Raw genomic sequence first — 26,578 nt, forward strand, 5'->3', positions numbered from 1 at the left:
ACTATACACTTTTCTGAAAGTAACAGTTAATACTTTTCTTTTCCAAAAGTCAGGCAGTATTAACATTGACATGGTACAAATACATGTAGAATAAAAATGGCTGAAGGCATATTTAACATTGTTTGAACATATAATCTACAGCCAATATTCTGCAACTGTGTTTACAGGTTATTAGGGTGGGAGATGATGACTGGAAGGACAGCCATCAAGTTATCACCTCACCTCTCATACCTGCAAAGATGCAAAGGAAGAGCAACCTGTTCATATACCCATGAGGCCAACTACATCTCTTCACCCTTTATCTCCCCTCTTCCTGACAACACAGGTTGGAATTGGATTGTTCTCTGAATTAAATCTACCCTCAATGGGTATTTTAAAAGTATAAACGTTACAATACCATCTGATCAGTTTACTTACTACTTCAGCTGGGTTAAGTGAGCAGCTACTAGGAGTAAAATTAGTAAGAGGTATGACTGGATATAAATATGACAAGTGAAAACAGTAAATGAAATGCAAGAATTATGTATTTGACAAGCACCACATGAAGAGTTTACGAAGATATGTACAACCAGAGTAAGTCAACTGTAAACAAGTCAAATGTTGATATACACAGAGTTCACCAAGAAGATGCCATTGTTGCCAAACATGCTACAGGTTTTTTGTTAAGCTACAAAACCCTAAGAAATACAGAGAACTTAGAGAAACCTAAAGAAACTATGCCAGTGGAGATGTAGGAAGATAGTGATTTGGTTACATATCTCTCTGTGAAATAAAAACAAACAAACAAAACAAAACAAAACACATATCTGCCTTCAAATGTAAACACCTCCTGAGTCCTGTCTTGGCTAAAGAAATAACTGCACTATCTAGGACAGAATGAAAGTGAAAAATAAGGACATAGAGAGTTTATGCAAGGTCAGAGAGGCAATACTAACTGTATTGGATTTGTGTGGCAAGGTTTTGGTAGTGGGGAGGTTACAGGAGTGGCTTCTGTGAGAAGTTGCTAGAAGCTTCCCCCATGTCTGACAGAGCCAATGCCAGCCAGCTCCAACACAGACTCACCGCTGGCCAAGGACAAGCCCATCAGCAAAGGTGGCGGCACCTCTGTGATAACATATTTAAGAAGGGGAAAAAAAAAGTTGCAGCAGCACAGAAACTGCAGCCGGAGAGAGGAGTGAGAACATGTAAGAGAAACAGCCCTGCAGACACCAAGGTCAGTGAAGAAGGAGGGGGAGGAGGTGCTCCAGGAGCTGGAGCAGAGATTCCCCTGCAGCCTGCGGTGAGGCAGGCTGTCCACCTGCAGCCCACAGAGGTCCACAGTGGAGCAGATATCCACCTGCAGCCCGGGGAGGACCCCACGCCGGAACAGGTAGATGCCTGAAGAAGGCTGTGACCCCATGGGAAGCCCACGCTGGAGCAGGCTCCTGGCAGGACCTGTGGACCCATGGAGAGAGGAGCCCATGCTGGAGCAGGTTTTCTGGCAGGACTTGTGACCCAGCAGGGGACTCATGCTGGAGCAGTCTGTGCCTGAAGGACTGCAGCCCATGGAAGGGACCCACGCTGGAGAAGTTCGTGGAGGACTGTCTCCCATGGGAGGGACCTCACACTGGAGCAGGGGAAGAATGTGAGGAGTCCTGCCCCTGAGGAGGAAGGAGTGGCAGAGACAGTGTGTGATGAACTGTCCTGCTTTCAGCTAGGATAGAGTTAACTCCCTTTCTAGTACCTGGTACAGTGCTATGTTTTGACTTCAGTATTCGAAGAATGTTGATAACACTGATGCTTTCAGTTGTTGCTAAGTAGTGTTTAGTCTAATGTCAAGGATTTTTCAGCTTCTCAAGCCCAGCCAGCGAGAAAGCTGGAGGGGCACAAGAAGTTGGCACAGGACACAGACAGGGCACCTGACCCAGAGTGGCCAACAGGGTATTCCATACCATGAGACGTCCCATGTAGTATAGGAACTGGGGAGTGGGGGCAGGGGAATCGCCTCTTGGGAACTAGATGGGTGTTGGTTGGCGGATGGTGAGCAATTGCACTGCACATCATTTGTACATTCCAATCCTTTTATTATTGCTGTTGTCATTTTATTAGTGTTATCATTATTAGTTTCTTCTTTTCTGTTGTATTAAACCGTTCTTATTTCAACCCATGAGTTTTATTTCTTTTCCCAATTTTCTCCCCCATCCCACTGGGTGGGGGGGCAGTGAGTGAACGGCTGCATGGTGCTTAGTTGCTGGCTGGGGTTAAACCACGACATGAACTGACTCCAACCCCCATTCCCTGTCCCCATGCACTGCTGGGGGGGAGGGGTAGGTAGAGAATTTGGGAGTGAAGCTGTGCCTGGGAAGAAGGGAGGGGTGGGGGGAAGGTGGTTTAAGATTTGGTTTTACTTCTCATTCCCCTACTCTGGTTTGATTGGTAATAAATTAAGTTAATTTTCCCCAAGTCGAGTCTGTTTTGCCCTTGATGATAATTGGTTGAGCAATCTCTCCTTCTCCTTATCTTGACCCACAAGTCTTTTGCTGTATTTTCTCTCCCCTGTCCAGCTGAGGAGAGGAGTGATAGAGTGGCTTTGGTGGGCACCTAGCATCCAGCCAGGGTCAACCCACCACACCAACTGACCTCCAAACAAAAAGATGCAGAAGATAACAATTATCAAGGAACACATCTACTAAAAGCCAATATGAAGAAACAGAGAGTAAGTTTAAGAATGTTTATCTTCTTATCCTTTTCAAGACACCTTACTGAAATGAACACATAAGCTTATTTTATCAAGGAAAGTGAAAAAGCTGAAAAAGGTATCATATATGCAGTTCACTGTTCCTGCAAACAAGGCGAGCCGAGATTGCTGAATTGTACAAAGGCAGATCCAACACAAATGCAGAAAAAATAACTCAGTGAATAGCATTATGACCATGACAGAGAACTACAGATGCCTATACTGTCCCCTCTTCAATTCAGCACTGCCTAACTCTGTAATAGTGGAGACAGTTTAATTCTGAAAAAGTGAGATTGTCTCTAACCACGAGATCAATCAATGTGTTAAAGTAAAGCTAAGGTGAAGAAAAGCTCCAAACTGTAGTGCCAAGCAACTATTGGAGGACTGCTAGAAGACTACTTTCTTAATTTCTTTCTGAATAAAAGGAAGGAATACACAGAAAGTCAGGGCCTGGGAGTGGGTTTGTTCCTTTTTGTTTAAAAGAAGAAATTGTCAGTAATAAGTTTCAGAGAGCTAGCCAAACACAGTGGAGTAAGTTTTTAAAAACTGGTAAAGTAAGAAGCAAAATGGGGGAATGCAAAAAATCATTGCAAGAGAGAAGAAGTTGAAAAAATAAAACACCTTCTCTAAATGGCTGGTTTATACTTCACATCTCTGTTAGCACCAAAATAGGAGAAAGCACTCATAAGAAAAAGCTGGCACATGAAATGTCAGGCATGCGTATGTTCTGGGGTCACAATCAGGTAGTTTGTTAGTGAGAAGCTAGAAGGCAAGGACAGAGGAAAAGCTAAGACCATATTATCAAAAAACCTTGCAAATGAAAAATAGTAAGAACACATTTTACAAATAAATTTTTTTATATTTTGCCAAAATACTTCATGGAGTTCTCCTGCACATAAGGACTTAAGAGTTGATTTTATTTTTCTTTCTTCATATGAATACACGAAATAGGAAGAACGGAATATGAATGAATGAGATATGAAGTGCGTATCTGCCATTAAAGTAACTGCTTTAAATGCTATACTAATTAGATTCTGTGTTATAATAAAGTTAGTGGAATAAGTATCTATCTTGACTGTAAACAGAAGTTCTTTTTCCTCTTAACCACTTATGGACAGTATCTTGGCTCTGAGAAGCTGTAAGCCACCCTAAGTGCATTTGAGACTACATTTGCAGGAAGGAAAGAAGACTTTGAGAGAACTTCTTGGTGATACACAAGCACCTGTTATTCAGGAAGGTCACCTACCAGTACCAGGACAAAGGTCAGAGAACCCTACAGCTAGTCTTACCTTTAAACTTTCTACATATGATAAAACAAGCTCAAAAACCCAGAAAGATAACTTGTCACCAGCACAACCCAGTTCTTTATCTCCTCCCAAATCCAGACCACCCTTACGCTGCATCACACAAACTCTCAGTCAAGGTAACTCTTCAGATAGGAATGTTTTCAGGTAAAAGCCATAATCTGTCACAGGTACAGATAACACTCAGTTCCACCACAGGCTGAAAAAGGTTCGTCATGACTGTCTTCCCTGGTAAGAGGATACAGACACTTATTTGTCAGGGGATGCAATTAAGGGCCTCAGCACCACTTCATTAACCAGAACATGGGTATGAGAAAAATCATCCTTTTCCCTTTAGGTAACGGGACAGGTCTACAGCAGAACTTTAAATCAACTCATGCCCTGACCATCACTAGGCAGTTCTTTTAATCCTCCCATCAACCCTTCCATGCATACTCAGGCCTGTGGAAGCCCCTACTCAGATAAGCCCTTCCAGAAATCTGATATTTTTAAGAGCCTGCATTTTATTTCTTCCTGGCTGGTCAACTCATAGTTGTCAATCGTGGATTCTCTTGGTTTGCACATTAGTGACTTTATTCCTTTTGGACAGATCATCTCATCAGGTATTTAAGGTTTTGTATCTGGCTTCTATTACAAAGTGTCTACATAACTTTAGAGTAGAGTGCCCTATAAACAGAAAGCAAATGAATACACTGCAGAAATTATTACAAATACATGTCTATGAAATACAGAAAGGCATACATACAGGCAAACTAGCAAACACTTAAAAAAAAATAATCATTCAGCTATCCACTTAACAAGATGATTGTGTTTCTCCTTTTCCAATTCCTAACTATGAAATTATTTTAGCATGCCTTTCTGACATTAGAGATGCCCTCATCCTAAGCTGTTTATCTTCGCATCCTCAGAGACAACCTTAAACAGAGAAGGGAAGGAACAGACATTCAAAAAGAGGGAATATGTTGGAAGAAAGGCTAAATTAAAGCTTAGTTGGAAACTGTATTTAAGTATCTGTCTAGGTGAATACCAAAACAAACCTATTTACCTTTCACATATTTTTCTAAGAGCTCTTTTCTTATTCTATCTAATTACAAAATATGTATGTTTAAGGAGTGACTTTTCTCCCCCGTGGCTCTGCAGTGAAGTCATTACGCTCACATTGCGACTTAGTAATCCTTCTCCTTGGAAAAGATCATTATAATAACAATAATATGATTACACTAGAGGGTCAAAGAGACTGATTTGTGAGAGGCAATGCTATTCTCCATGGGAGCTGATGGATCTTAGATGGATAGAGGACTCCACAACCAGAATATCTCTGCCCTACTTAGGGAGCAGCATATATTGCTCTTTCCAAATCCAAATGCAGACCATGACCAATATGCATGATGAAACTAACTTCTTCTCTATATCTTTTATTACAGTTCTTACACATGGCCTCTGGAGGCTATTCAGCCACTCTTCTCAGAAAAGCTGTCACTACCAGGCCTGTTTTATCAAGATTTGCACAGAATTAGAGACTACAGCAATCATATTTTTTACTTCATAGTAAGTTTTGCATAGTTATTTATTGTGTTTGCTGTCATGGAGCTTATCCTTGTGACCACTGAGCGACAAATTTTCAAAGATCCTTTGACAGCAGTTACCTTTCCTGGAAGAATCAGTACCTGGAAGAGCTTTTGTATGAAAAGTTGCTCCATACAAAAAAAAGAAGGGGTCCAGAACAAAAGCAATCCTGGGACTGCAATTTTAAGCTGAAAGCCAATTCACATGAAATAGGCAGTATGACTTTATGAGTGGAAATTCTGGAAAACTGCCTCTATATAAAGAGGCAAGCTTTTCCAGGGCCTACTCCATTCTGATCTGACTGCTAAAGGGAATAGTTAGCCCAAAGCCAGTACTGGTAGGTACAATGTGGAATTTTATCATCTTGTTTCACTGCTTTGTTTCTGACTTCCCAAGCACTTTTCTTTTTATTACAAAACAGGATGGCATAAAAACTGACTTAAAATTTACACCTAGAACAATAATCTGGAGGCCATTTCTTTACAAATCCCTTATGATTCAACACATCTTCAATAATAAAGAACACAGAGGATTAGTGGAAGCTGGATGACTTTCTGTATAAAAGCAATTTTTAAAAAAAAAAAATTTACCCACATTTGAAACACCCTCTTTAAGATGTATCTGTTTTATTATTATCTAATTATTTAGCTACAATGATTTCACATTATCTTTTGATGGAAGGATTTGTGTTCACTCAGCCACAGGCCAATACCTTTCCCCAATAAGCCTTCTAAAGCCAGCTGTACTGCACGGTTTCAAACAGACTAAATTTAGCCAGTTCTGTTCATCAGAGGAATGCTGTGTGTCAGCTACATCAAAGCCCAAGGGCAGCCTGATAAACACTGAATACAGGTCACGTAGCTCTGTAGCTAACAAACTCTAAGAGAGCTTGTACTCGGGGGCATTCAAAGCAGTTTTGTCATCAACAATCTAGTATCCCTTGAGCCCCCATGTCGTTTCAGTTGCCAGGCAACGCTGGTGTTAATGTCTTAGAGGAGAAAAACTTACCAGGCATCTGGCCGTTCATCTGGTTCTGCATGTGTGGTGCAGGAGGGCCCCCACCTACCATACCATCTGAAGACATGTTGTGCGAGCGCGGAGGTGGGGGAGGGCCGCTCTGACTCATCCCTCCCGGACCCATAGGCATATTCTGTGTGGGTGGCTGAAAGGAGACAGTTTAGTCAAACACGAGAAGCAGTTAGTCTGACAAATATATTATATGTACATATGGTACAGCAGTTGCCTATATTGTTCAGCGGGGTATGAAAGAAAGCACTGAAATGCATTTCTTGCTCTGATACATTTAACTCCTCCCAATATTAATTTTGGCAAAGCATTTAACATTTCAATCAATTTTACGTGAAGTATTACATGCAGACAACACCACAGCACCTTCAAGCACCCCTTTATAATAATAAAAAAAACCCCACCAAACAAATCAATGCCTCATTAAAAAAATTGTATCTGAACAGTTTAAGATTGCTGGAGTCGCTCCCTCCCACACGCGCACAAGCTTGCCTTCGAAGCAACATTTGGTGAACAGAAAAATAACTCTTCCATTATAATTCTCTCACATCAACTATTTGTTACTGTTAACAGACCTTGCACCAGGACAAAACAGGTACAACAAGACATGAAAGCCTCTGAATACTCATAGACTAGCAAAAAAATTTGCACCTGGGTGTGGTAAAATGTTTGCGATCTCTTCCCCTCTCTCCCCCAAAGCGCTCAAGGCCTAGTTCATAATTTTGTGCCAAACACCCCCTACAGACTGGAAGCACATTAGTGCTGGCCTCCAAAGGTCCAGAGACAGCTGCCTAGAAAGGATGTTTTTGGCAAATTTCCTAATGAAATTGTGAGGAAAATAACTGAATAACCTTGAGAGTTCAAAGAGGGAGAGCAAGAAAAACAGTAAATACAAGGGGGAATTCACTAGTAGGTTCTACTCACGGCAGCGTAAGGAGATGCAGAGACTGCTAGTAGCCAGCTTCATTTTCCTATTAAAAACACCTGTGATTGTATGATCCTCTTCACATACCTTAGCCAAATGCTTTCAGGGGAATGAAAATCAGCTCTGAGAGAGCAAATCCCTGAATCTCTGGCTTTTGAGGACCCTCTCTAAAAGGCCGTAACTATTCATGCAAAACCCTTCCCGTGAGACAAACGTTTGTGTATTTTTCAACATTTCTCTTTGTAGAAAGAACCAAGGACGTGATCCCTAACTACCCATCTAGCCCAGCCCCCCTTATACCTACACCTATTCATCAGGACATTCATAAAGACAAGATGTAATACAGTGGAAAAGAGTAACACTTTCCAAATGAGTGTAAGGCAGGACCCCTTTTTGGCCTTGGAGATGGCAACATCTGGGTAATACAGACACACACACAGATGTATTCACTTCCCAGGGGAAGGGGGTAATGGTATTAATTTATTTTCTCAACATTTCTTCAAATAACTCAAGCAGGTATTATTTTCCCTGCAATATTTTTAAAAATTCCTCCAGAAATTAGTGAAAGGCTTTTTTTCAGCAGGAGGAAGGAAGGAGATGAAGGAAAATGCAAGCAAGTAGATGACTTCTCTTACTGAATTCCTTTCATTCCTCCACAATTAAGAGAATGACCTTTTATAAGCAAGCTTTTCCCTCATCCTATAGCAGAACTGGAAGAAGGTAGAAAAGATAAAAGTGAAAGGCAGCTCTAATCTGAACAGTGGGAGTGAAATGCTCCTCCATTTTGCTCGATCTTCCTCCACTAGTCAGCAACCAAAGTAAGGCTGCTTCAGTTAAGCCTTCCCTCCCTTCACCTTCAAAAGCTCACTATCATCCTACTTTTGCATCTAACAGATATTATGTAAAACTGATATACAGAGAAACAAACAAAAAAGAACAGAAAGAGAATATTTTTAATTTTTATTTAGAAAGTATGGTTTGGAATACCAGCAAAACCAACGCATTTGGTGCCTCCACACAAGCAGCTAGAGCTCAGAGCCTAACAACCCCCCCACATCACCAGAGAGCAAAGCCAAAAACCATTCAAGCTGAAATGTTTTCAGAATTAAAGTGAACTTCTTAGATTCCAAGTATAAATTATTAGTAAATCCAACGCTCACACAACATGCTGATAATGAAAAATACTATAAAGTACTAAAAAACATTAGATCACACCTAGGTTTTAGCTACCCTGCAGGTGTTATTGCACAAACACAGGCATGCCCTTATGCATGGAAAGAGGGACCAAAAAACCTCCAAAGTTTATTTGAGACAAAACTATATTCCAACTCTGAAATTTATTCTCGAAGTTTTCAAAACAACTATTGTTTAACACTAAGACAAACACTGCAGTGATCAAACAACAGTGTTGAGGGCACAAAAATTCAAGGACAGGGGAAAAAAATGTATTGAGGATTTTAAAAATCCCATTTGATACAAAAACCTGCAAGAGACTTCACAAACCACAGGGAATTGAGAGAACTGAGGGAATAATTAAAAACACCCAAAAAGGTACTACCAGAAGATAATTTAGCAAGAAGAGCTTCTGAATATGGACACAGCCCAAAGACCTGCGTGAACCCATTTCAGATCTTGAAAATAATGCAAGAAAAAGGTCCAAGCTGCTAAAAAATGCAATCTTCCATTAAAATAAACTACCCCATAAGATGACTAGAAGGTAGGCGAACACTGTACCTCTTATTATAAAAAAGTAGTAGGACCAATTCTAGGAATTTTAAGTCTGTGAGTCTTGTTCCCCAAGCTACAAGTAAATTGATGAAAATAGAGTATTATAGAACTCCAAGGATGACAAAAATAAAGATGGGTTAGTAAAGCATCAATAGAGGGAAGTCAGATATTTCTAATCTATTAGAAATTTTCAAAAATATAAATTAAACCACTTAGCTGCATATTTAACAGAAACTTCTTAATGCAAGTTTTTTGACAAAGCTTTTTGGAAAAGTATGTTGCCCAGGGGTACACACCTGCACTGATCAGAAACTGCCCAAAGGGAAGAAATAAGAAATAATCTTACATGAAGTTCAAAGAATAGAGGAACATAGAGAGGTCACCTGAAAATATGTTAGTATATGTCAACATCTGAAGATGTTGCAACATTAATTACTGAAAACTGTGGAAGAAAGAATAAGCAGAATGGTGCTACATGAAATTCAACATGAATAAATATACAGCAATTACACTGAATTTTGAACCACTCTTTCTTCAGAAAAAACAAACTCCTATTGTAACTAGTCCAGAAAAAAAAAAAAAAAAAAACCAAAAAACTGAGCACTACCCAGAGAGTTTGGTGTGAAAAAATAATAAAAAAATAATCCATAAAAACTACTCATAATACCTGTGTTTACTTTCTGCAGTACTTGATATATCAAAAGTGAGGTATAATATGCAAGGAAAAAATGCCATGGTATTTGTGATCATGATGTATGTTCGCTTTGAAGAAAGCGATCACAAAAAGATACTGTAAAAGCAGAAGGATTCCAAAAGACAGGCAACTAGTGATTAAAGACTTTGAATGTTATCACCTGAACCAAGTAGAAAAGGACAGATTTCCACCACCCCCCCATCAAAGGGAAACAAACATAAGAGGCTATGACAGAAATACAATTTAATGTACGATACATACAAAAAGTAGATCATCCAATTTATGCTTTAAGAACAAAGAAAACCCCAGGAGAATAGTCAATAAATTGAGGAATAACATTAAACATACAAGACACCACATAAATCACATAAACCTGAGAAATTAATCAGCACAAGACACTGAACAAAGTTTAAATAAGATTCATAGATAATTACACATACATACATGCAATTGAAACAGTTATGTTATATAGTATATTATATAGGATATTTTAAAAGTGTGTTACAGGCCTTCATGTCAGGGTCATAAACCAATCACTACCTGAGAGTAATTAAAAAGAAATGCCTCCTGCAGATAAAATTATTTCCCAGTGAAATTCCTCCAGATTATTTTTCTACTGGCCAAGACAGAAGAAAACAAGAAAAAAAATGTTTTAAAAAGGCAACTTCCCTATTTCTGTCAAGAGTTGATCCAGGCTTTTATGGGTAATAAACTTCTTTTAAATCAGCTTTAATTTAAAAAAAGAAATAAAGAACAACCAAAACAAAAACTCAACACCAAAACCCCACAAAACCTGGGTCATTTAACCTTTTTTGTTCTTTACAGAAGCTAAGGAAATTGACTAACCCCAGTAACATGCACTATGCATGATAAAAATACAAAATGACCAGAGAGTATTCAAAAGCCAAATACTAAGAAAAGAAAAAAGAAAAAAGAAAAAGAACCCCCCCACACCCTTTATGAAAGGAAAGTTACCCAACATGAACCCTACCCATTCAGTCTAGGTATGAAGGGTGAAATCGCATCCAAATGTAGTTAGGTTAACAGAACCAAAGGCAAGGCTACTTTCCTACTTCCGCTGGATGAGTGACAGAAAGGAATGGAAATTAAAATCACTGCCAATTTTATTCCAATTATGAAGTAGAAAATGTTAAATATTTTACTATCAGTAAAAAGTCAATTGAAGAATTAGATGCAAGATGTTGGACATAGCTTCACTTGCTAAACACTAATTTTTGGCTTACTTCCCCAAAAACACAGATTACAATTTATAGCTGCTATGAGCATTTAAAATTTATCAGAGCATGAAAAAAAAATTATAAGCTGTTTTGTCCAACTTTGGAAATCTGAACTGGAAAAAAATTGGAACTGACCTGCAGTTGTAACCAAAAAAAGAGACAAGCATAAAACCCGTTAGATTTTAACTGGCAACTTTCAGCAAACAAAATCCTACTAAACCCAAAAGTTATTTGAAAGCATACACTTAAAACAATAACCAAACTGCATTTTCTCTTAAATAATAAATTAGATCACATGCAAGACAGCAAACAATAAAAGCTGCCATAGTGGAATTGTACACCTGGAAATTTCATCTATCATCTCTTCTCTGCCATATCAGATTTTTCTTACCATCAATAGCAGGTTGAAAGATTTGTTTATGGAACATTTATTGTTATAAAAACTGAGGTGGAATACCAACTCAGTTATCAATAAAACGTAAAAGACAGGAAATGCTGTTAAGCACATTAAAACACGGTATTGTTAATCAATACAAATAGCAATAGATATTTAAAATGCACCATCAAAAATACAATTTTCTTGAAATTGTTTCAGAATAAAAATTAAAAGCTACATGGAACACAAACATAAAAGCCTTCTGATCTTTCCAAGAGAAGATCTAACTCAGGATTTAATCAATCATCTTTGTTTTCAGTTCTCAAATACCATTTTCTGCAAAGCAAAATATCCCATCCCAGGAGGTACCCTGTCCTGCTAGTATCACAGCAGCTGTCCCAGTCTCAGAGAACAGTACTCTGTTGATCAGTGGTGATGTCACCTGCAGAGTACTTACTGAGGTATCAGACTGGGAAATAAGATCATAAAGGAATGCATTTTTGAGATTTGAAAGGGGCTAAATTTATTTAATTGGGTTACAACTCTTCCTCGACAAGGTGCAGGGTATTCTAGTACTGAGAGTATCTCAATTGAAAAAAATAAAAGAACCTGTATCAATTCTCAGCAAGTGTAATATTCAGGAGTAGGGAGGGTTTCTACACGAAAAGCATTTACAATCATGTCTAAATAGTGAAGTTAATTACAAATGTAATTTGTGCTTTCACTGTTGGAGTACCAGTTGTGACACTAGCAGTAAGGAATTCTAAATTTACAGTGACAACCAGTTTCTAAATCTCCATTTATATCAGTATCTTCAAAAATCAGAGAAACTCTGACTTAATATTCAAACAAAGCATTAAAATAGTGCACAATGTAATACTTAAACACTTTGTTCAAAAAGGAAATTGGAATCTTTAGTTGTTCCAAATTGCATATATCACTGTATAAAAATATTTCACTGTAAAAATATTCTTTTGCACCTTTTTAACAACCTGAAAACTTAACCTTAAAATACTTAATGTCCACATAGCAATAGTTCTTCTGATACTTAAAAAATAATCACACGAAATTCTTAACTCTTGCTATAACTACAAATTATTTAAATCAAAAGTTGAATAATCTGGTATGAATTCAGGTGGTTTTATTTTAAGTGACTACGAGTAAGTTAATTGTGGACGTTAACTTGGGGAGCACTGAGCTATAGAAACTAGATGACTTCAGAGGTACTCTATAATTCCCCCATAAAACACAGTTCATATCTGTCCTCAAAAGCAGGAGCTTTCTGTTCCACAGCTGTTTACCTCCTGCCTCTTTGGCTTTTAAGGTGGTTTAATGTCTGGTCCAATATTTACAGGTTTTGCTTGTATTTAGTAACCTAAGAGAAAAATTCCATCTCTATTCCAGCTAGAAGGACTTATATAAACTCAGTTAAAGCAGAAAGAATCCTGCAGAACCCTCAGAGCATTTTGTTGGGAAACAGCAAAACCATACAGGCTAAAGGACTTGGCATCTATGTTACCAGACTGCCTGGTACAGCTCTGAGCAAACTGCCTAGGGTTGAAATAGGTATTTATTGTGCAGATGCTGTACTACAGAGAGGCAAATCACATATTCAAGTATGAATGAATTACACTTTAGAGCATACTCCCAATTCAAATTGGCTGCTATTTTTACTGATTTCTAAATCAGCCATAGAAGTTAGTAGGCAATGTAAGTAGGTTTTTGTGTACAGTGCACTAGCTCCCCATGTGGACACACCTGATTAGCAATACACACAAAGTAGCTTACAGAAGTTAGTGATCCTCTTGGAGTACACTAGTGGTCTATGAATTCACTCCTAACATGCTAACAACTTAAATTCCCATATTCTGATTTTTTTTTATTTTTAGTGGAATTGCTAGCTTAAGAAGCTCCCTCTGGCGGCTCTCCATTTCCCAGTAGTACCTTTTCAGTTGTGCCAACACAGCCATTATTAACATAGCCCTGTGGTTAATCTGAACCAATCCAAAATGAAAATATCCCCCTTTCCACCCAATTAATCTGGACTGATTCTCCAGATTGGTTCATCATACAACTTTAAAACATCACACAGCAGAACTGCAGCTGATGAGACTACAGTTCTGGTTATGTCAGCAAAACCATCACTATCAAAAGGAAATCTCATCAAACAACACCCAAACTTCTTTCCAACATTTAAAAGCTTCTCTGGAGCAAAACAACCTGGAAAAGCAATTTTTACTATAAGACCATGGCGTACACAGATAAACTGAGGACCCACCATCTGAAAATTCTTTTTAAAATGCAGCATACCCAATTCTCTTTTGCTAAAGCAGGATGACACTATTAGCCCCAAAAGACACACATCAGCACAAGGACTGGTGGTGTTACAGAGATTCAACAAACAGGCTAGGGGAGAAACAACCCACAAAAGTTAAATCATAGTAAATTTGGTTGTTTTGCCTGTAAGTCTTCTAAAAAGCTTATACTGCTGACAATTTTACGGTGAGTAGTTTTTCAGTTTCCTGGTATAAGTGATGGATTTGTTCTTTCATGCTCCACCCAACAAAAAAAGAAAAAAAATATCTGAGTAGCTATTTGTAAAACTAGTTCTCTTTTTGTTAGTATCCCACAACCACATTTTTACATACAATGAACGTGTAGGCAATCAGAGTATTCACTGAGAGGTCAGAAGTCAAATAGCATGCAAAGCCTCAAAGGAAGAAAATGGATACAGATGATCACTTGCTGGCCTTGGAGCAAAGACAATTAAGTGATACAGACACACTAGACCTCTCTGTAAGCACTTATACAGCTAGATCGTAATCCATTGCTTTTATGACTGGTTATTGCAGTCATACCTAAGAACTAGGCTACTGACAGCAATAATGGACTAAATTACATCTCTAACAGACCTGTAATACTGTACAACTTCAGGAAAAGTCTTATTTACCATTTTGTGCTGAGTCTCTGAGATCACTAACATAGTGGTAACGCTTAATTCTTAAGAGTACTGTGGTACTACAGCATGAATCTAAATGTCCCACATTTCCATTTTTAGTGACAAAGCCTAACTAACTGGGGGCTAGACACTATTACCAAAGGAGGCTTACCTCATGTGTTTCTTGCTCACAAAACACAGGAAGTGTTTTTTGCTATGCAAAACCAACAGAGCAAACGAAAATGTAGAGTACAAAGGGATGGAGGAAGGAATAATTTAAGAAATTATGTTCTTCAAGGAGGATGAAAGCACAAATAGATTAGCTTTTATCAATTATGGATTTGCACTAGCTTCACAGTTTCTAGTAACAGTACAGGAACGTGAAGCTTAATTTCTTTTACCCATCCCAACCACAGTGGCTCTACTTGCCTCTCATTTGAAGAGCAGCAGGAAAGTTCCTTGGAGTGTACTTGCATAATATGGTAGGTATGAATGCAACATCTTTCCTCCCTTTCTCAAAAAATCTGCCACCTAATGTTTCTCTTCTAAAAAGTCTTCAGAAATTATTATGATTTTTGAAAACTGTTTAACAAACATTTAATCAGAGCAATTATTCTTCAAAATCCAAGCTCCACTTCTGACCAACAGCTCACTTGTCTCTTGACAGGAAACATGCTACGTTTTCTTTTGCTCTGTTCTCTATTATATATTATTCAGTTTACAAACAGTGGAACTTGAATTTGTCATGGACTTGTGTTCTGAAAGGCTAATGCAGAATAAACAAAGCAGTATAGTGTATCTGCTTTAAAACTAATTCAACCAACACACTAACATTCAATATAAACCTCTGGCTTAATTCTGTATAAAGACCAGTGCCGGCTGTGATCAGCAGGAATGCAGATACCAAGAACAGACTTTCTGCTATATTACCACAGATATCAGACTCTCCCAGGCATTTGCTACATAACTGGACAAGAATTTTATTAGTTTAGGATTTCTCTCATCTTCAGTAACAGGAGTTTTATCTGCAAATTTTATTTTAAGCTGTTAAAACTGAGCCATATTTTTCTTTTCTGGATGCCATCTTGCTTTTTTCAAGAAAAACAGTATCAAGATAATTCAATAAACATATGTATTTTAGACAACTTTTACGTTCAAAATGAAAGCTACTAAAAAAAAAAAGTGCACTGTTGGGTTCCTAAGACTCTGAATTGTTTCAACAAACTAATCACAAGTACATTAAAGCCACAGATTGAACATTGCCCCTTTGAAAAATACTAAAGTGCATTTAAGATCATATGGGACTTTCCACTGATTGAGTGAAACCATTCTTACATTGAAGACTCCTATTTAGCCACCCGAACTCCACAGCTTTTAAAAAAACCCACAAACTAAAAAAACCACACACCACAAAACAAACAACAAAAAAACCCCATCTTCCAATAAGGAACTTGAAGAAAAGTTTTAGTTAGGTGCTAATAATGATGTTTAATGGTTCTACCTCTTGAAGCAGTTTCTTTGGAAGTAACTATCATTTCAGTGTTTGTTGATGTTGAGTGTTTGTAAAAAGCAATAACCATTTTATATATTAGTGTTTTGTAACTGAAATGGCATGGACTTCCGTCCTAATCTGTGTGACAAGTTTGGAAACAGCATACATTAAGGGATTTTACAAGTCCTACAAAAAGCATTAGATTTGAGAGAAGTATTTCAAGAAAAAAAATTCCTTTTTTATTACTAAGTTTATTAATAACCTTTTCAATATTATGAAATTAAGAAAAACAATTTAATGTGACGTGCACATTTTCCTACAATTCACACAATGAGTATTCTTGGAAGCCACTTCACAGAGTTTAGCTTGCTACTAGAAGAAACTGGCACTTTCAATATAAAAGAAAACTGGTACCTTATAGAAGCAAGTAATAATCATAAGCATTTATTTTCATCACCTTCTTGAAATACACACTGAAATCAAGTGCTTTGCATGCTGGCAGAAGGCAAGTTGCATTATGTAAAAAAAATTCTGAAAAATAAAATCATTTTTTCTGTGTTTAAAAAAAACAAAACAAATGTTCTCAATCAAATAATTCCTGCAGACCTCAATATTTGCCTGTTGCAAAACTAATGCCAAAGTGAAAAGGCTGGAGTGCAGGACAAAAATTCCCCTGTACTTTTTCCAATAGTGACAGTCATGGGATGTATTCTTATAAATATTTGGCAAAATGAAGACATATGGGGGAGGGAAAATGTCCAAGTGGCAAAGTTTGGGGTGGTTTGTTGTTCTGTGTTTTTTTTTCAACAGTTTGCAATGACTTTTTAATGCCACTAAAACATTCTCTATCAAGAAAACAAAAAATAAATAAAAGTCAGGGAGGATAAGATGCCTGTCTGTTCTGCAGTTTGAGACCTAATGTATTCAGAAACACACGCACACAATACTTCACTACTATTCTTTGGAGGTTCTCTTGAAAGTCGCAGTAACAAACTAATTGTATCTCTGCTCTCTACAGATCAAGGAAACTAATACTTTGCTGTTGCCTCCCTCAAAAGTAGCACCAATGAAAATCAAAAGAACACAGCAGTGTTGCATTCCTCACTGTTCAAGCCCTTTTTGGGAAGCTAGTTTATCCCATATGGTGGTGGTAAACAGACTTTTGACTGCTGTCCAAGAAAGAGAATACCTGCCATGACTCAGAAAGAGACAGCAAAAAGTTGCATCAACTTCACATGTGGACTTAGCCACCACTCTAGTCCAGCTGGGAAGACACTCCAAAACAGCCCTGCCCTTAATAATGCTGCTGTTCACACGGCTGAGAAAAGACTGGTTGACTGAAGATTAACCTCACACTTCTTTTGTCTTCTGATGTGAAGGAAGGTCTCGTACCCCAGAAGTCATAATTTAATACTCTAAATTTATCATGCATACAAAGACAACAGGAGCTTTCTTATGACACTGGAGTTTCAAAGTCTTTCCAGTTTCCTTCAATCACGCCTTGCAATGCTTGCTTCACCTGCTTCACGTTTTCCTCACTTCCAGGCCCCCTTTATAGAAGCATTTCTCTGCACAACACAGTTGGTTGACTATACTTTTGTTTAGTCTAAGATTTATCTTGTTCTCTACAGGCAATACCACACTTTCAGAAAGGATTTACAGTCATTTGATTAGAATAGTGCATTCTAAAAGATGTGGACAGAGGCACAGAAGCTGACTACAAGCATTTTTCTCCAACAACATGAAGCATTAAGTCTAAGGAGCATCGTGAGAGGATACAACAAAGTTATCATCAAGTTCAAGTCATTTTAGCTTACATTAAAAACTTCATTGAACCTGATCACTTAGCTCTTTTGTTCAGTGTGAATGCTATCTTAGCGGTATTCTCTTTTCAACCTCATTTTATCACATAAAGCATTTTATAAAAAGTAATAGTTAAGTTTCAAAATTTCTTGAGTGTATTTACCCAATTAAAACAAAAACAATAAAATTTAAACAAAAAAGAAAGCATAGTTTACTAGGGGAACAATCTTCCAGATAGGAATATATCAGATGAAGTACAACTTCAGAAGCTATCCAGACTCAAGCCTTCCTAAGTTACGTGGGGAACTACTGCAATGGTTGATGTATTTTACTATTAAAAATAGTAGATGTTTACACACACAGTATCTTGCTCCATATTTAACTGTTGCCACCCACAACTCTTGAATTTAGTAAGACCGTTCAACAGCTGACACAGAAGCATGGTGAATAGAAACATAATACTTCCAAGTCAACTTGAGCCTCATCAGTTCTTAAACAGAAAGCCAATAAAGGAAAAAGACTCTGACATAGTTTATCCTGCATTGAAAAAAGCAGTATATCACATGTTCCCAAATTCTTCTGGTTAAAATTTGTTGGGAAGACAGAAAGAATTTAAAGAACATTTTTCTAAAAACCCCTATAAAAAGTCATTTTATCCTATTATGTTAGCACATTTCAGGCAAATCTTCAAAGATTTGACTTGGTAGGTCAGATGGTTTACACTTAGGTAAGACCGAACATCTAAATTTCATTTTGTATTTCAGTTTGACAGAAAAAACAAGAAGCTAGCTTTTTATTCCCCCCTCAGTTGTCCGAAGGGGACTCCTCCCCCCACCCCCAACAAAAACACACTACACTATTTTCTCACTACTGTCAAATATTCCTTACATTCAAGATCAGAAATGCACTTCCGTCCTGATCTGCAAAAGTCTTTCCTGGCCCTATCTTCATTTTCTTTTAAGAAGAGAATGTCATCACATTCAACTTTAAGAACAGGGCTGTTCACCAGGGACTAGGATAAGGTCAAATTCATTTCCAGTTGTCATCAGAACCAGGGTATGAATTAAGCCTCCAAAAACATTAACTGAGTAATACACACTGCCCTCTTAAAGGTTTCTTTCCCTCCCCCTCAACTACAAGCATGGATTTATGAAAAGAGAAGCCTCTACAGGCACAACAGGTTGGACATAATGAAGCACTGCTTCTATAGTCCTCTAGGTACCAACTTGAAAGGATGCTTCACTAGTAGCAATGACTGGAGAACACTTCTCCAGAGACCAAAGGAAAAGTAATTCAATTTCAGTTGGTGAAAGCTAGTGTCTATAAAACAGCCATTCCTAGATATCCTTTTTAGGTTCATATTACAGAAATGAATCAAGACTATATTAATTCAAGAAAAGTCTCACTACCAAAAAATAAAGAACTTCCTTGTGTTACTCACAAAGAACTCTCCAAGCTTTCCAATTAACACAAAAAGCAAACAGATAGCAAGCTATTTTCATGTTTGTTGTGTCCTTCCTTACTGCTCTGTAACAGAACGGGGGAAAAATTTGAGGTTATCTTATAAAATAAAGAGTTCAGGAACACAGATTCAGAAAACTCCAGATTAAAAAAAAAAAAAAAGCAAGTATTATCCAAGAAATGCTTCATTTTTAAAGCAATGTGGTGTTTCAAGTTAAGCCTGTGTGACCGTATTTCTTGCATATTATCATTATCCACCTTAAAAAAGGTTGTTTTCTGATACAGGAGACAGGCAAAGAATTTAAGAGATTCACCTAGAGTACAGAAAAGCAAAGATCTACCCAACCTCATTCCACTGAGGCAAAACAATGGATGATATGCCAGCGAAATACCATCCCCACCACCACATTTCTCTAATGTAAGAGAAAAAAACAGAGTACTGCTGTAGGAGCCACACCACTAGAGTTCTCAGTTGAGGAAAAAAAAGAAATCTAAGACTATGAGGCAGGCCAAATAATCTGTGCACTGCGCGTTTAATTCAGAATAACAGTCTTCAGTTAAACAAGTCAGATTTTGAGCAAGACCTAAGCAGTAAGATTATTCCAAATAGAGCATGAAGAGACACTGCATCATATATTCGCTGTACAGTAAACCAGAGGCTAAACGTTTGGTCATTACCTCAAACACTTCTCTTTGGTTTTGTTTTTGTTATCCTCCAGTAACCCAAATGAAATCTATTCCCTACTTTTACACTATTTTGTACTTACTGCTGGTAGTAGAGACTGCATGTTCTGGTTGGAGTCAGCTATAGTGGCTAGGTAAACCAAGTTTGTATGCAGCATCTGCTGGTATCTATCAAAATAAACAAAAGCAAAACAGATCTTAAGTCACAAATAACATCAGAATTTACTTTAATTCTACACATGTAAGGAAAGTTACCTATGTAAAACAAGAGTCAAGAGACTTACAAGAGTATCATTATTAGGAATCCTAAGCCTTTTCCCTCACGCTTACCTATTACCCAATCTTTCCCAATGTGCCCATCAAATCTGTGCTTTTATCTTCTCTACAACTTTTGTCTTGCTATGAAAAATCTAAAGCTGGGTGACACTGTTCTCACCTATTTCACTTTCTGTCCCAGTCACCAGGAGACATATAGAGTGTGCGTGGCTGTTTGGTGTAATTTTCATCACAAACACTAGGGAAAGAAAGCTCCTTCTATTACGCCCCCAGATACAAGATACCATAGATTTATGTGAATTGTGACCAAGAACAGCGCAAACATTTCATCACGACCCTTAACTTTGGAAGATTGCTATGGAATGATTTTTTCTGCTAGAGAAACACATTCCAGTCTCAACATCTAGCTCACAGTCACAAAAATAACCTTGAAAGCAGGAACAGATTACATACATAACTATAGGCTTGTAAACAGCTTAATACAGTAACTATGCTACAATAAAAGCATTCCCTTAAAGCAAAAATATCTACTATTTATGACCCCCCTTCTACTCCCAGACTACCAGTTCTCAGTAAGCGACTCAAGCCATACTGTGATGCCCCATCTGTCACATGACTCTGTATTTGTCTGATTACAAGGGTGCCATGATCTTGGGCAAGTGGTAAGCAGGTAGTTTTCAAGCATGCTGTCAGGAAGAAGAAAGGTCCATTCCTACAAGATTGAAAGGTTTAAGAAGAAAACTACCTCTTTCCCAAAGTGTAATTATGATGCAGAGGAAAAAGATCTTGGTTATACAGTCCCCATTTTCATGGGTGTCATCATCATGACATCAACTTGCAGCAGGCAAGTTGCAACATTTCAGTGACAGAAGTGATAGTCATATGGCAAATCAAAACCCCATAAATTTTAAGTGTAGTATCTGTAGCAATACTTTTCTGTTCTTCACAGCACAGTTCTCCCACAGGGTGAGCTAAACAAATAAAGAACGGCAATCTAGATGGAAATTCACCCAGTCCACAGTAGATTTGGATTAAGGTCTTACTGTGAGCATTCAGACGTCTTCCCTTTGTTCTGATAGTCCATTATACACTGAATAAGATGATTATTCTCATCCAACATCTGAAATGATAAAGAAGAAGTTCAGAGTAAGTTTCATGTTCTTTGTGGAAAGAAACCAAAGATAAGTTTGAGTCTTGCTCCTCTTCTCAGAGGTTTTAAAAACAACGGAAAAAGTAGTATTCCAGAAAGTTCTACTTTAACCAATTATTTATAGAACATTCTTTTGCCCCCATTTTCCCCCTCCAATTAGTTTTACAGCTTTCAGTTTAAGGGTTTCATATAGCTATTATAGCTACATTTGTGAAGCTTCCCATTCAAACACCTATGCTTGTTCTGCACCAAGTTCTTCTAAAGTCTTCAAAGTTTTGCATTTCTTCATTTGATCTCTACCAAGAAATTTACTTAAAAATTTAAGCCCCGAGTTTCCCTTCTCCTTCTAAAGCCTGCAACTGTTCATAAATTTAATAATGAAAGGCATTGAAATTGTTATTGATAGAAACTGAGCCTACCAAACAGGTTTGTTTCAAGGAAATGCACTGGAAAGTGTGGCCATATTTATATGAAGGATCTCTAATTAAACTGCACTTTATAAATATTCTGTATAATGGGCACAATAGTTCTATAATACTTCAGAAGTGTCCAGGAATATGAACTTATATTAATTAATTTTCTGACAAAAAAGAAAAAAAAAAAAAAGGTAGTTCTAATATCATGGGAAATTTCAGACCTCCTGACTTTCTACAAAAAGCTCACGAATTCAAGGTGTTCCAATCTCCATAAATAGGAAAAAAATATAGCCTGGTTTCCTAGAGCTGCACGTTCCTACAGTCATGTCTTTTTAACCACTCTCCCGCACTCTGATCAGACAAGAGTCAGCAGAACCACAGCTAATCTGAGCTACCAGCCAAGTTACCCAAGTCAACTGAACTAAATGGAAAGTTTACTGCCAAGTGGAAAATTTTGCATTGGTTTCTCCCTTTGCTTCCTCTTAGTGGAAGGTAGTTTAGATCAGATCCCTTTACTCTACCCAGCTGCTGAATTTCACAAAACTAATAGGAACTTAACCATCTGCAAGATTCTTTCCTTCTTCCAGACATGGTTGAGACTAGTCAGAAGGCTCATGCCTCTACAAGGAAAGCACAGTGTTATTACATCACCTTTATTTCCCTAGGAATCCAACCTAAACAAATACTATAGGAGAGGAGGGAGGGGGGGGAATAGGAAATAAGTACCTACACTTTTTTTTCTTCCGACTAATCCATCTCTACTGTGAAAAGGGTACAGGGTCAGAAACCTCATGCAGTCTGCTCAGGACTTACATCCACGTTAAGAATGAGCCAACCAGCCGAGTCTTCCTAAATTCAAACCAGTAATTCTCCAGAATGGACTAGAACAATCCCATGGCAATTATTTTGCCTGAAACTGCTGGATCTGGAAACACTGTCATTAAGCACTAAACACAGACAGAACTGTAGTATTTTGAGTTACCGTCTGAGCCTCAGAAACTAGGCAGAACTGTAGTTGCACACTCTGAAGAGGATCACAAACGCACTGCCACACAAATGCATTTCACAGGTACTAACATCAATTTCTATAAGAAACAGAGTGGCTATTTTCACCAGAAAAAATAAAGGAAAAGAAGCTAATACCTTTCATACCAAAGTCTAATAGAGCACTTGCAAAGGAAGCCTTGAATCAAGGCTCTCCTCAGAATGTCTCCCACCTTCCAGAGCAAGGCAGCAGATACTTAGGACTTAGCAGACAGGTAGACCTTGAGACTGCCAGTTAGATGGCTGCATTCTTCACTGATGCCATGTAAGCTGGACCTGGGGTGGGGGTGGGGGTGCAGGGGTACGAGAGGAAAGGAATGCTAGGGCTAAGAGGAAAGCAAACAAGAAAGAACACAACTGTAGCCGCGATGGGGCTGCAGGCACTGTTTTATACAAGTTTGAGCAGTTGCTGACAGAAAATTGAAATAGTTCTTTGAAACTATAAACACCTACCATCAAAAGAGAATTTAGTTTCCAGCTGGATGAAGACACCTCCAGGGCTTCTGACAGCTTATGTACATTACAAAGATTCTTCAGCTTTAACTATACTAGGTTTTGCCAGGGCACCGCCATCAAATTAATGGTTTGACGACAGCACAAGAAAAACTTAATTGTGTGCACTATCCATAAGCACGCTGAAGCTGCTACTACCTTGAGGCAGCTTTTCACCCAGTGGGTATGTATTTTTCATTTACACTTCCCAAGCACTGACTTCTGCTACAGTACCCTAGAGATCTCCATTTTAACTCGGGGGTCCTCTTTGAGGTCCCAATCCCTGCAACACCTATCTTATTGATGCTGTCATTCTTTACTAAATCAGAGCTTAGCTATATGTACCTGAAAGACTCCTACACGAGGAGCTTGTAGTAATCTGAAATCTGTTTGATTCACGGCTATTTACACTAATAACAGCACGAGTCTCCAGTTAAGTCTCTAAACACCACCAAGTTACCAGTGAACTTGAACATGCTCCTTTGCTTCTGCCGATACAGATTATTACAAACCCTAGACACGCTTTTCTTTGATTGCTTCAGCGAGTTAACTTGCTCCCTCCCACGAAAGCTTAAATGGAGTCGGCCGGAGTCGCTGTCATTGGCTCCGACCATAATGTTCTTCTTTAACAACACTTAAGGTTTATGGGGGGAGCCCTACTACTAGGCCGACCAAGTCTGGGAGCTGCAGCCGCCGCTTGCCCCGCGGAGGCAGAGCCCAAAGCCAGGCAGGGTTTAGGAACGACCGACTCAAGTCCGACTCACAGGAAGGACTTGCTCGACTCCGCCGCCTCCCCGCGGAGCCAGGCCGAGTCCTGACGGGTTAACTCAGGCCCGCGGCCCCGGGAGCGCTGGGGGACAGTTAACGGAGGGGGTGAGGGTGGGGGGAGACCCAACGCCCTCGGCCGCCCCCCCCACCCCTCCACCCCCGCGCGGCCTCCGCGCCCCGCCGCAGACGGCGCGGCCCGCCCGCTCGGCGCCTCCCCCCGGCGCCGGGACCCCCGAAGAACTACCCAAGTGCAGAGAGGCAGCGCCCTGCCCACCACCGCCGCCGCCGCCGGGCCGTGCCCCGAGCGCCGCCAGCGCGGCCCAGCCGCCGCGCCCCCCCGCCGGGGCCTGGGCCTGGGCGCTCCGGGGCGCCGCCACCCCCTTCCCCGCGCGGCCCGGCGGCAGGAAGCAGCTGCAGCCCCCGGCGCCGGGCCCGGCCCCTCCTGGCCCCTCGCCCTTCACCTTCTGGATGGCGGCCGGCGTGATCTCGCCCTTCCCCCGCTGCCTGGGGGCCGCGAACGCCACCGACATGTCGGGCCGCTACCGGGAGGGTCCGCCCCCGCCGCCCAGCTCACGCGCCCCGCGGAACCAGCCAGCGGCGGGAGGCGGCAGCGATCCGGGAAGAACGCTGCGCGCGGGGGGGCGGGGGCGGCTGCCCAGCGGGACGGCCCATCCCCGTCCCGCCGGGGAAGGGTTAAGGAGGACCGGCTGCTCCTCCCCCTTTCCCGCTGCGAGGGGGAGCCGCGTGAGGCCGCGGCCGCCGCGCGCCGCTCGGTCAAAACGACGGGACCCAGAGTCGGCGCTGCGCCGTTTGAACATGACCTCCCCTTCTCACGCGACCTTCCTGGCTACCCCTTTCCCTCCGCAGCGTTGGTACGTTCCTGCCCAACGCGCCTCAGCGCCGGACAGGCAGCGAAGTGGTACGGCCGGCGGGGGGGATGGGAGCGCTGTGGTGCGCACGTTACAGTGGGACGCGCTCCGGCTGTGCCGAGCGGCGCGCTCTCCTCCCCCCTCTACCCGCCGCGACAGTTGGTTGCACCCGGGGAGCCCGCTCTGGCGGCCGCGCGGGGCGGGGCGGGGCGGGGCGGCAGGCACCTCAGGGAGGCGCCGAGAGGCGGCGGCGGCGGCTGCGGTGCCCGCGGTGCCCGGTCCTGCGCTCCGCTGGCGAGGCCGCCGCGGTTTCGGCGTGGCACCGTCGGGCCCGCCCGCGAGGGGAGTTGGCGGTCGCGGGCCCGGTGCTAACCGCCGCGGGAGGTGCCGCTGCCGCCGTGACACTTCTGCCGTTTGCGGTGCGGCTCCTTCAGCAGCGCCTGTGCCGCCGCCGCCGCTGCCAGCGCTGAGAGGTGGGGGGAGAAACAAACCATGAAGAAAAAGTTGGAGGGGAGAGAAACAAACCATGAAGAAAAAGTTGGAGGGGAGCAGCTGTGCGACCCCCAGCTGGTTGGGGTGGGGTGGCTTTTCCTACCGACCTCGGCGGCCGCAGCTTCCCTGTCGTGAGAACAAAACGGAGCAAGGAGAAGCAGTTACTGCTGCAACTTTAAATAAATTTTAGACGCTGAAAGTGCTAAAATATGCCGTGATTTTTTTTCAGTGCGGCCGCTGGACGGGATCTCGGTTTCGCCAGGTACAAGTTTGCAAAGTCTAAGACTGTTCTTACAAGGATGAGAGTTTCAAAGGGTAATGGTACAGTAAAGTTGAAAATCCCCAACTAAAGCATTTTAAACGTGCTCTTTCCCGGGCACATCCCCTGCTCAGCCTGTGTGCTTTTCAGTGCCGCACTACAGACTGTCAGTACTGTCTCCGTTCCAAGCTGTGGCCTTTCGTAAACTGATGTCTGCTCTTGCGGTTGGCAGAAGTGTGTGCTGCTGTGGCTAACGGGACGCTACTCGGTGACATGACACCACACCACAATACGTGAATCTTGTTCCTTACGGGGTGTGTTGCTTGCTCTGCTTCTCAGCTGTTGCTGGCTGAAGTCCCTGCCTCTTCCCTGAAGCCCTAACCCTTTTGATTACAGCACACATTTGTCAGTGGCATCCGTGGCCACCCCATGGCTGTACAGCTGCTTCCCAACTGGCATGCTCGCTCCTCAGACTTTTTAGGCTGGCTCCTTTCCCCAACCCCATGGAGATTACCCTTCCTGGCTCTGCTGTCCTAGGATTTACTGTGACTGCCCATCACCCCCTGCTTTTTTCCCTTGACAACCAGTTCCCAGGCTGCTGGCTCCAAGCTGTTCTTGCATTCCTACAGCATCCCCCTCTCCAAGGGTCCGCCACCTGGGCCTGATGCTCTCTGTTACCAGAATGGCACTGCTTCTGCCCTGTCTCTTCAGATTATACAGGACCCTGAGTTGATGTGATGTTAATTTGGCTTGCTCTCCTCTCCAGAAAATGTCTCTGGCCCAGTCCTTGCACTGTAGGTCATGCTAAGGAAGGAGGAGTGATGCCAGCATATCCGTTAGGCTGTTTGTGTTTCTAACCAT

At 40.8% G+C, this 26,578-nt stretch overlaps 1 protein-coding gene across 4 annotated transcripts in view; it reads right to left on the minus strand.

The window, feature by feature from the left end:
• Positions 1 to 24,930, minus strand: part of SS18 (SS18 subunit of BAF chromatin remodeling complex) — a 45,306-nt gene extending 20,376 nt beyond the window's left edge. Inside the window, exons 1-4 of one of the 4 annotated variants that reach the window (XM_069779209.1) lie at positions 24,559 to 24,930; positions 21,271 to 21,347; positions 20,035 to 20,119; positions 6,595 to 6,748 (exon numbers count right to left, since the gene is read on the minus strand). In XM_069779209.1, the coding sequence (XP_069635310.1) occupies positions 6,595 to 6,748; positions 20,035 to 20,119; positions 21,271 to 21,347; positions 24,559 to 24,627 (385 nt within the window). In that variant the 5' untranslated portion in view covers positions 24,628 to 24,930. Of the gene's footprint in view, positions 1 to 6,594; positions 6,749 to 20,034; positions 20,120 to 21,270; positions 21,348 to 23,290; positions 23,313 to 24,558 lie in introns of those variants that run through there. The other 3 variants (XM_069779212.1, XM_069779211.1, XM_069779210.1) reach the window with 3 other exon arrangements.
• Positions 24,931 to 26,578: the final 1,648 nt, after the last annotated feature.

This window comes from Haliaeetus albicilla, chromosome 3 (assembly GCF_947461875.1).
Source record: "Haliaeetus albicilla chromosome 3, bHalAlb1.1, whole genome shotgun sequence".
NCBI lineage: Eukaryota > Metazoa > Chordata > Aves > Accipitriformes > Accipitridae > Haliaeetus > Haliaeetus albicilla.